Below are 11,822 nucleotides of genomic sequence, written 5' to 3'. Positions count from 1 at the left end.
GCAAACAAAAGCACTAAAAACACTTTAAAAACCATAAAAACAGACTTTAAGATATATTAAAACAAAACATCTTTAAAAACATTTTTAAAAGCTTTAAAAACTTTTTTTTTTAAGAAAAGGTTTAAAAACATATTAAAAAGCAATTCCAACCCAGACACAGACTGGGATAAGGTCTCAGCTTAAAAGGCTTGTTAAAAGAACAAGTTCCTTATCACTTGAGGCTGCAGTTTTCCCTGGTTGAATAAGCCCCATTGAATACATTGGGACTTGCTTCTGAGTAAACAGACATAGGATTGCACTATAAATATCTTTACAGGTTGTGTAAATAATAAACATATTTGATAGTCATGCTTATATAAATATTTCTTCATACTGTGTCCCAATAAGTATCCAGTTTCACACTATGGTTATACAATACTTCCTCTACATTTTAAGTATGCCTTTCTTCCTTGAGGTGGTCATGGTTCTCCATTGTTTTCATCCTGAGGGGCAGATAGGCTGAAAGATGGTGAATAGCCCATGGTCACCCACTACACTTAATAGCTCATCTGCATTTTGAAAAATTAATTAAAACAATTTACATGCAGGCAAAATTTATTAAGTGGACCCACACAATACATTTAACGCACATCCAACTCACATTTAAAGCGCATGACTTCCTCTAAAGAATCCTGGGAAGTGTCGTTTCTCCCTCACAGTTACAGTTCTGATTCTGTGGTGGGATTCATGTGCTTCAAATGGGTGTTGAATGTTCTTTAAATGAATGGTGTAGATCTGCCCTAGGTATGATGTGCATTCAAGAGTGAATTTTAAAAGATACTTTTTTTAAACAGGGGAAGGGTTGTATCTCATTGGTAGGGCATATGCTTTGCATGGAAAGGTCCAGAATTCAATTTCTGGAAAAGACTATTGCCTGGAATCCTGGAGAGCCAATGCTAGTCCAGATCATCAGTACTGAGCTATGAGGTACCAAATGGCCTGAGTGAGTATAAGGCAGATTCTTTTGTTCCCAAAAGTGGGAAGAAACTCAAGGGCCACAGTGACTCCAAAATTTATTTATGTATTTTATTTACAACAGTTATATATAAATCTCAAAGCGGTTTACAGAAAGAATTAAAACAAAATTCTTGGCAAAAACACTTAAAGACATGTATTTAAAAACATTCAAAATAATAAAATCAACAATGAGTTAAAAACAGATTTAAAAACACAATAGCTTCTACATGCGTGGATAGGCTTGCCTAAACAAAAATGATTTTAGCATGTGCTGAGAAGAGGCGTCTGCCTAATGTCAATAGGCAAGGAGTTGCAAAGCATAGGTGCTGCCACTTTGTTGTTATTGCTATGTGCCTTCAAGTCAATTTAGACTTATGGCGACCCTATGAATCAGTGACCTCCAATACATCTGTCATGAACCACCCTGCTCAGATTTTGTAAATTCAGGTCTGTGGCTTCCTTTATGGAATCAATACATTTCTTGTTTGGTCTTCCTCTTTTTCTACTCCCTTCTGTTTTTCTGTATTGTCTTTTCTAGTGAATCATGTCTTCTAATTATGTGTACAAAGTATGATATGTGTCCAAAGTCAGAGGAAGGCAATGGTAAACCACCTCTTAATACCTCTTACCACGAAAACCCTATGAACAGAGTATCCAAAATGCTGCCACTTTACAGGACTGATTTCTTACAAGAGCAGAACAAGAACTATGTGGCACCCATAACATGGAAAGCACAGCTTGAACTTGGCCTGATAGCAAATCAGCAACCAATGCAGATTTCAGAGCAGAGGTATTATGTGCTGATAGGATCTCACTCATGTCAGCAATCATGCCACAGCATTCTGCATTAACTGACTGGATACCAGGATTTTTTGGGTTTTGGTTTTCAGTTATGAATCCTGACTGGTTGTGGAATGCTAAGTTGTCTGCCTTACTCATAGGAATCTGGTTGTGGTTGGTATGGTATTGCATTTAGGAAAGCATCACTGTCTTTTGTTTTTCATTTTCTGTTTGCATTTCATTTACCTTTAACCTCACTCCCTTACGTCCATAGAAGCAACAGCAGTGGTTGCATGTGCTCAGCTCAACCCCCTAAAACCCATTGATGATGCACCTTGTTGGTTATATGGCAGTTTGTTTCTTGCCCAATAGTGGTAAAAGAGAATTCACATATTTGAAAGTGTGGCTGCAGTTGTTGTTCCCAAGCTGCTGCCTGTGAAGGTAAACCAAATCATGTGTGTTTTCTCGCTGTCAATTCTCAATGGAATTGTGTTGGCTGTCAAAGTGAGTTTATAGCAGCCCACAGGGGAGACAGAAAGGGTAGAGAATCTTCTTACTCTTACTCATTTCTCAGACCTCTTTCTGATGTGAAGGGTGAAATCTGTAAAGAAGTTTGGAGCAGCCACATTAAAAGATAAAGGCAGGGTATTCCAGGCAGGGGGTTGCCAACCCTGCTTGGATATGGATGCCTTTGCAGAGAATCCCTAGTCAAGCTTTACCAACAGCACAATCCAAACTATATCAACTCAGAAGTAAGTCCTGTTGAGTTCTATGGGGCTTAGTCCCTTAGTAAGTGTGTTTAGAATTGCAGCCTTCAGGGGCATCCATCTTTACTCCTGAATGCTCCCATCTAACATCTCCACAACACTAGGCTCCTTTCTTCCTACAGTGGCCTTCTGGTGACTGGCCTGGCCTGAAGGCACTTAAACCCTTCTTGCCGAAAGCAAGTAGGCTAGATTAAATGTTCCCTACCCAGGCTCCATCTTTTAGCTAAGATTTCTAGCTTAATTTCCAATCAGATATATTTTTTAATTGTACTGTATGCTCCAAGCAACTGTGATTGATGCTTAATGTATCATGCTTAATGACATCACTTGGGCCTGCCCTGTAACATCACTTGGGCCCACCCTGTGACATCACTCAGGCCCACCCCTAAAATCTCAGGTTTTGGGATGCTTCTGACCTGGCAACCCTAGTATAAAAGGTTTTAAGATTTTATGTTAGTGAGATCTTGGTGTGTGTGTGGGGGGGGGGGGTTGCCTTTTGGATTCTTTTTTCTTTTTTCTTGCCTGCCTCTCTTTGGCTTGCTGCCTGCTTCCATATGCTTTGCCCAAGCCTCACACCTACCCACTCATAGGTAACTATGTCTTTCTTCAATCTAATATTCTAGGAAATTTAGAGCTAAAATACACATGTAGTTGGGCTGGAGGGAGTTAGGGGGAAAATATATTATGTGTTTTGACTGTTTGGTTTGTCAATGCTATTTTTAATAATCTTGTCAATGCTATTAGTCCGTATTTTTATTATTTTACTGTTAATGAATCATTCATTAGTTTATACAAACATATCACATTGCTTTAAGGTATTTTCTAAGTTACTTTAAGTTGCTATAATTCCAATATTATCTTTGTTTTATTGTCTATCTTCATTATCTCGTAACACCATTAAGATTTGTATAATAAACCAGTGTATTCATTTCGGTTATAAGTTTTGAATGTGTGGTTTTGAGTCGTGGAGTGTGTTTTCCCCCCTGTTCCACTGGGTTGCTACTGAGCAAAATGAACCAGGATTGAGGATCGAATACATAGGCCAATATTTGGCATAGTGTGTATGAGCCCTGATAAGATCCACTGATTAACCCAGAACATGGTGGAATCTAAGGGGTTTCAATGCAGTGCTTTGGGCCAATAATTACTTTTAAAAATTATAATCTTGATCATCCCCCAAGCCATAAGTGTTTACTTGAAACCCCAAAACTTTTGATAAGTCCATGAATTCCACTCATGGTAACAGTAATTCAAATAATCAGAATTAATGTTACAAAAAGACAGTCAATGACACATTATGTTAAATTAGCCAGGAATTTTACTAATTATTACAGAGACATGAATGGTATTCTGATGCTTCATGCTTGTAAGGTTTTGGGAGTCTGCATCATGAAACATTTAAAATATTCTCTATGGCTTGATCCTCAAATGTGCTGCGCTTGTAGGAAAATACTTCAATGTGGCATATTTGCAGATATATTTTTGTAGGCTCATCCTGTGAATTGAGCAGCAAATGATCATATAAAAATTAAGCAGTCATGATCATAATAATGGTATGTGACCTGCATTCATATGTTCAGTGTGATCAAATCTGGTGTTGTCTTGCTCAGTGGCATTCTCACATTCAATTTTCACATTGAAGGATGGGATAGCCTTACTAATGTGTAAAATAACAGTGGGGGTGCGGAAGCATAGTTTGTTAAAAAGTGGAGCATCATCCTAGCTTACATCACAGTGACTTAATTAGAGCCTGCAAAGGTATCCTTGTACAGGTGATGCTGGCATATCATCATCTATGTAGGACTACTAAGTTTCCAAGATGACAAAAAAAAATCATCTAGATTTATTTGCGTACGTACGGACAGAAAATAAATCAAACTTGAACTTTTAAATTATGAGGCAAAATAGTAAACAAAAGCAAGGTAATTTAAAACAGACAAGATGGCCACTCTTTTTAAAACAGGCTCTCATCAGTAGTGTTGCCCCTACTGGGGAATGTCCTCACCTTGGGCATTTGGCTGGCAATCAGGGCCGGAAAAATACAGATTGGACTGATTGAGCCCAATCAGGGCCCCTGCTTAGTGGGGGGCCCTTGCTCATGGGGGAATTGCACCTTTTTTAACCCTCAAGCAGCAGCACTAACGTTTTTCTGTTTCTCTAAATCTGCCAAGTAGAAGCCTGTGCCCACATGACCGCTCGCAAGCATGCTCTCACTTGCGAGCACGGTGAAGAGGCCGGCAAGCAGCATGATATTATCTTGTGACTTCCTAGACGTTGCTCATTTTCTAGGGACAGGGGTAGGTAGAGAGGGATGCCAGATAAACAGGAAAAATTGCTTTCTCTTCCCGTTCGAATGTCATTGTTTCCGTTTCCACTGCTTCGCGGAAATCGGCGCCCACCATTCTCTGGTCTGCACATAATTGTGGTAGATTGTATTACGTACACGTGAAGCGAAGAAGTAATGGAAGAGAACTCTCAGATCAAAATCACCATATAACAACCAATTTTGACGGTTGAGCTGCTCTAAATTGTTCATTCTGTTGTGATCAGTCAGTGAAAGAAGTAAGCGTAGAATATAGATTTATTAAAATGTCTATACTGAAAAGAACCAGAGACATAGGCAGGAAGTGCGAAAAGTAAGTGAAGCAAGACAGGCTGCCAAACAAAAGTAAAAAGGTGCTGGTCAGCACAATCACTTTTAGGGCCCCACCATAAGGTTCCAAATCAGGCTCCGCATTTGCAAACGCCAGCCCTGCTGGCAACTACAGTAGGGCCCTGCTTTACGGAGCTTCACTTTACAGCAATTCGCTAATACAGCGGTCTCAGTTAGATGCAATTAGACTAAAGCCCCACTCATATGGCACTTGTTCCACTTTTACGGTGGTTTTCAGGCATCGTGCGCCATTCTATTAAATGTGTTTCACTTTACAGCAGTTTTTGCTTTACAGCGGGGGTCCGGAACGTAACCCGCCGTATGAGTGGGGCCCTACTGTACAGTGTCATTCTTCTGGCACCAGCTCAAAACTTATTTATTTTACCAAGCTTTTAAGGGTTGAGATTTTTATAGAAACATCCAGAGCATTTGTTGGTTTTATGAATTTTAATTGATTTGAACATTGGTTTAATCTGTTCTGCTTGTGTATTATTATTTTTCTGAGCTCAAGGTGGCATACATCCTTCTTTCCCTCTCCATTTTATCCTCACAACAACCCTGTGAAGTAGGTTAGGCTAAGATGCAGTGACTGGCCCAAGGTCACCCAGTGAGCTTCATGGCTGAGGCGGGATTTGAACCCGGGTCATAGGCCAACCACTTTGCCACAATATTTATAGTTTTTAATACCTTTGTAACCCATCTTGGGGTCAAGAATGACAAAGTCCAGGATAAAAATTCCCAAAATCAATAAACTCTGCCTGTTTGTGAGAGATGTTGAACCAATCAAATGGGTTGCTCATGTACATGGACATATGTACAGGAGCTGAAGCCAATGTGAGTGCTTCACAATGCATCTGCAGGGAGTTAATCTTGTCCAGCCACATGGCCATGGAACTATTGTGCTGGTAGCAATCTTAAAACTGGAACTAAGGATAAAGAGGAAGTGAAGGCACCATTAGCAGTAGATTCAGAAAAAGAGGCTAAAGATGGCTCAATTCATACTTGTCTGGCTTGTCTGGAAATGTGTGGGACAACTGTGAGAGAAGCTAGTGTAGTGTCACCTGGCCATATATTTCCAATTAAGCAAAAGTTTCAGAAATTGGCCCTTCCCTTTTCTTGCCACCTAGGCAGAGGTAGGTCAGGCACTCACCTGTGGTTCTCTGCTGCAAAAGGAACCCTCAGCTAATACAAAATCACAATGCAGACCTAGTATGAGAAAACACCCAGATCTTCACAAGCACTTAGAAGGCAAGGGATGAAAGTTTGGAAAGGTGAAAACAATTCAACCTGAGCATCTGAACACTTTCTTTTCCCCTGTGCTCTGGTATGTCCCAAGTTATGCTCCATCCTCTACATTTCCTCTGAGGAAGGAGCATCCAAGGAAACATCCCACTGTGTGGATGAAAAGCCAGAGGATATTCTCTCTTGGATTGGAACAAGCACCACTAGAGATTATTGCAAGGTGGATAGACCTGCTGCTGAGATTTGCAAGAGAAGTTTGGACCCCGTGAAACCAATAGGATTTTTTAGTAGATCCCTATCATGCAAGGCTTAGAGGGCACACCAGGAAGCTAGACAAGAACTTTATTGTCTCTCTTAAACAAGAACAAGATAGTAACTGGAAACTCCTGACTCCATCCACATACAACTAAGTCCAGTGCCATCTAATGACTGAACTGGATAATGGCATTATCTACATAAACACAATACAAGTCGCGCACATTCTCACAGTATTTCCCTGTCCCAAATCCTCTGACTATCCCTGGTTGTTTGAAATGATGTCCATGCTACATTTTTATAGAATGACTGTGCATTTCTGTTACCCTCATCTGTTCAAATCTGTGTGAGGTATCACCATCATTACCAGAAAGAAAATTAAATGCCAGTTTCCTGGATGGTATTTCAGAACTGTGATTGAAATAGAGAGGAGGAAAGAAATTCATAATCAAGGATACAGTAACCTTTGTACTTAGTAACATTAGTGTAATGGCCAATGTTACAAAATAACAACATATAACATGATGGATCAAGGAGAGGAAATGAATTGCTCTGAGAAATGTCTGAAAAGCTATTGTTCTTTTTCCACTCCTGACTGTCAGAGCAGTGAAAATTATTTTCAAGACCTTTGTTTTGCAGAACTGATGTTGTCATCACGAAGAACAAAATCAGCAGGAAAGGACAAATGCATTAGCATCCTTGACTGTTTCAGATGAAGGAAACTCAATCCAGACCACCCCGGACCTCAGGAATTACAAGGTTTGTGTGTCTCTGCCTTCACTCCATATAATGCCATCTTGACTTCAAGATTCGCAGTCACTGTGTAAAGATTATTTAATAAAATAATTAGCATGCGTCTCAACATTTGAACAGTGTAGTTTCCTAGTTATTTCTCTTTTGCAGTCAGTACTTGCTTAGAACTGGGGTCCCTAGTATGTCACCTCCTTTGTGCCCACCCAGGCCCGTTGCCCCTCTATTTTTTTTAAATAAGGGCTTTTGGCTTTGGGGGTTGTTTGGTGGGGTATCTATTTTGGGGGTGCTTTTTGTCTGGTTTTTTTGTTGTTGCTCTGGGGTGTGTGTCTATGTTTTGCCTGTTTTTTGGGGGGGTGCTTGAGCATCACCTGTTTTTCTTCTGTGAAATGGGTATTATGAGATGCCCCCAGAAGTTTCTTAGATTTCCAAAAGTGCACCTGGGCCCAAAAAGGTTGGGGACCCCCTAGCCTAGACAGTTCCATTGTCACATGATGTATATAGAATGAGAAACATCAAGTATCATTATTGGATTAACTCCCATGATGAAAGAGTACACAAATGTTTCAGATACACAGAACCCATTTTCACAGAAAAAGAAGGCTGTGAATTTTCTGCAAATATTAGAGGTTTTGTGATTAGGGTGAAATGGAACTGACAACTGTGTATGCTTACACACTGGTAAAGCAATGCACATCGGCACAATGAAATACATTCCCTGATCTGTTGGGAGTTTGTTGTTATTGTTTTTGCCAGTCCCTGATCAGTTTTTCTCCCTATAAGCCCTTTCCAGTTTTGCCAATAACCAAAAGAAATTGATTATGGGCCAGCTCAAACCCCACAAAATCTCTAATTTGTATGGGTCTCTCTGGAATCTGTGGTGCAACGAAATTAACATGATATTTCCTTCAAGACTGCATTGCCTGAAGAGCCTCTGATTTCTTGTGCTCAGTGATAGACAATCTTCTCATGCCAGGTTCCTTCCTGCATTTTTCCTATCCTTCCGTGCTTTCTTTTTACCACACACCCCTTTCCATTTCATATACTTGGTTCACAGATTCCACTGTCTGTAACTGTTCCTTTGCTGTCAGCAAAGCAACTGAAAGCAGCAACTAATTTCTCCCATTAGCAACTTGGGCATGTGTGTATCTTTGTCCTACATTTGTAAAAATCTTTTTGCACAATTTTAGGAGCTAGCAATAGCCGTTAACAGAGGCTGACATTCTCAAGATTTTGTCATGCATCTAAACCCCACCTCCTAATTGCTGGGAGTGGGGGCAGAATAGAGATTGTGAGATCACTAGGTGGCTTGCAGGAGATTGGCAAGGGTCTCTGACTCCCAATTGTTCAACAAGGAAAATGTTTCCTTTCTTCCTAAATTAGGCTGCAGCGCTGAAAGAAAGTTTGGTGGAAAACCATGAAGTACACATACACATCTCAATATTCCCCAGCTGCACAATGGGACTTCATGCTTCCTGTTTCTTAAAAATTGCAAGTAAAAAGAAGATAATTTGTAGCTGGTGTTGAGCTAATCACTTATCTCCCAGCCTTAGTGTTCCTTAACCTGTAAAATATGAATATGAATTGGCTGCTTTTGTGCAGCTCTGCTGCCCACTTTGAGTGTTGTGTTAGAATCCCTGAGTTGTAGTCAACTCAGACGTTCATTTTTAATTGCAGGTCATTCCAGGGTACACTAATGGGTACAGCAGTGTAGAGAGAAGCTTAGTAGATAGCACCTTTGTTTTTAAGAATCTATCCAGCTATCTGCCTCCAGTGCCTATGTTCTGCATTCCAAAAGATGAAGCTCCTCCCATGGCTCTTTTGCCATCCACTTTTTCTCATCTGAACTAGGCATGATCTATGGCTGCTCACATGACTTACTGAACCTCTTTTTAGACTAAGTGTAGGATTATTTTTAGATGATAAAATGTCCTTTTATTTTTGCTGCCTGCATTTCTCCCTCTTACTTGAACTTTTTAAGAAATTTAAAAAGTCTTTACATTGGAATCTAGGGTTAATCGTGCCTTTTGATCTCTCATAGATCATTCCGCCATATGCTGTTTTGATCCATGCTATGGGCTGAATAAATGGAGAATTAAAAGAACATGGATTAGGCTGTGCCAGGCAGTGATCAGGAGAGCTTGCTAAGAGTGCTTTCTGCTCCCAAGCAATTGATGTGCCGGTCTGGGAAGACTCACTCATCCCAAACTTAGAATGGAATGAGTGGTGGTATCAAGTAGATAAGTCAAGGAGGACATTGTTGCTTGTTCACACTGCAGGGTGGGGAAAATGGCTTACATCAGAAGTACTGTAGGTAATTGGCTTGACACCCATGAGCCACCATTTTGCATCTGGCTCTGCTTCCCTGATCCACTGTTCTGCATCAGGATAACCTTGGGGCTCTTGTAAAAAAGAATCCCACAAACCTGAACTCTAGCAATCCCAATCCAAAAATTCATTCCCACCACCAAACCAATAAGAGCAGATGGTAACAGTTTGAGAACCTTTGCTAGCAGTGCCCCATCTCCCAAATTTGCACTGATTGGTCACTACAGTTAAGCCTACTTGTGAAGAAAATTTACTGATAGCTTACACCAAACTCCAGCAAGATTACGCTAGAGCAAATAGCCAGACACTTAGCTGTAGGACACTTATTAGAGACCTTTCTTCTCACATCTCCTACTGCAATTCTCTCAGGTTGTTTGTTTTCTCCTGAAGCTCTCTATGCTTTTTGCCATAGCAAAACATATCTAATTTCAATTAGCTATAATAAACAACACAAGTCTACACTATTGTCATCATTCATAATAAAGTACAGCCACCTAGTGGTAATAGTCATTCTTCTCCCTCCCTCCCATAAATCCACTTTGCTCTTTTATTTACAGGAGGGATGGGCAAAAAATAAATCAGGATATACTGGTAGATCTCTGAGTGATTTGCAATAAATAGCCAAGGCTTTCTGACTCTCAGTAGTTTAACAATATCGAGTAAAGCCTGTAAGTTAAAAAGAACACTCATCTGTAAAATTTTAGTATTTATTGGTTTCCTTTGCCATGACTTAGTGCAGCTCTGTATATTAATTGTACAGGTTTATGTTTAGAATCCCTAATGTTTAGTAACTCAAGATGCATACAGGGTGCAGTAGGTAATCACTGTCCTTACTCCAACAAAACACTATTTTGAATTGGACTCTGTCCCCAGGTGCTATGTTGTACTTGCTGGTGCACTTTGAGATTCTAGTAAAAATAAAATAGATCCCATAAGCTTGAAGCTGCCCTGATCTAAGCAGCCAGTTTTCAAGAGTGACTATTCAACATTTTGTTCTGGCATCTTGAAACCCTGCAGCTGAAAATGTAGTAAAGGAGAGCGAATTGAAACATTGCCCTTTTCCCCAGAGCACAGTAATATTTTCAGCCACCCTAGGAAGCAGCCTTATACAGAGTCAGATCATTGGTCAACCTAGCTCAGTATTGTCTACGCTGAGTGGCAGCAGTTCTCCAGAGTTTGAGATGGGGGACATTCCCACCCCTACCTAGAGATGCCAGAGATTCAACCAGGGCTCTTCTGCATGCAAAGCAGATGCTCTGCCACTGAACTCTAGCCCTTCCCCCTCATGTTTGTGGCTTTTGAGGGGTATGTAGCCAAGAAGAGAATTCACAAGTGATGGTCCAAAGGCAGTTCACATTCTTAGATATATTCAAGGTGAAATTGAAAAAAGAAGGCTTTTGAAAGTGCATTCATTGGGGTTATTTTCTTTTTATACCTTACAACAACTATAACAGTGGTTATTAATAGTTACTTTAAAAGATAAAAGCAAGGGGCTTTGCACTTTCAATACACATACCTACTACATAGGCCCATTGCTTGTTATACTAGTCACTCAGTGTTTATAGAAGCAATGATCTGGTTAGAAATACAAGTACTCCTAAGGAATAATCTCTTCCAAGAAGACATATTGAATTAACAATGGACAGTTCACAAAAAGATGTTCAAATCAATCTCCCAAATAGATTAATAAAACCCCATCTCTCAGTGGTGGGACAGAAGGTGACTAGTTAATCTATCCTGTGCAGCAAACAGCAGAGGTATGTTGATAAGCAAATAGATTTCAGGGTCATCTGCAAAGAAGAAGAGACTGTTGTTCAGTTTTGGATCTATTGAAGTTGACAGTGTCCCTTTCAGAAGTATTAATTGAAGTACCTTGGGCTGGCACTGCAGTCTTTTTCTTCTTTCACAGGAGGCAGATATTCACATTCAGCTAAGAAAAGATTGGAGACAGTGAAACGATTAGCTTTGGGAATTTTGGGAATGTCTGTTCAATTTGAATAGCAATGACTGCACAGTAGACTCCTCCAGGACATGGACATTATAGACGGACA

The 11,822-nt window shown here is 40.1% G+C and overlaps 1 protein-coding gene across 4 annotated transcripts in view; it reads right to left on the bottom strand.

Annotated features, from left to right (window-relative positions):
• Positions 1 to 1,155: 1,155 nt before the first annotated feature.
• TMEM154 (transmembrane protein 154) overlaps positions 1,156 to 11,822 on the bottom strand; it is a 63,727-nt gene continuing 53,060 nt past the window's right edge. For 3 of the 4 annotated variants that reach the window (XM_061584617.1, XM_061584620.1, XM_061584621.1), the window contains exons 5-6: positions 11,644 to 11,701; positions 1,156 to 7,512 (exon numbers count right to left, since the gene is read on the bottom strand). In XM_061584617.1, coding sequence (XP_061440601.1) covers positions 7,497 to 7,512; positions 11,644 to 11,701 — 74 coding nt within the window. In that variant the 3' untranslated portion in view covers positions 1,156 to 7,496. Of the gene's footprint in view, positions 7,513 to 11,450; positions 11,562 to 11,643; positions 11,702 to 11,822 lie in introns of those variants that run through there. The other variant, XM_061584618.1, reaches the window with a different exon arrangement.

The sequence above is a fragment of the Rhineura floridana genome, chromosome 9 (assembly GCF_030035675.1).
Source record: "Rhineura floridana isolate rRhiFlo1 chromosome 9, rRhiFlo1.hap2, whole genome shotgun sequence".
In the NCBI taxonomy this organism is placed as follows: domain Eukaryota; kingdom Metazoa; phylum Chordata; class Lepidosauria; order Squamata; family Rhineuridae; genus Rhineura; species Rhineura floridana.
This window is presented reverse-complemented; position numbering and strand designations above follow the sequence as displayed.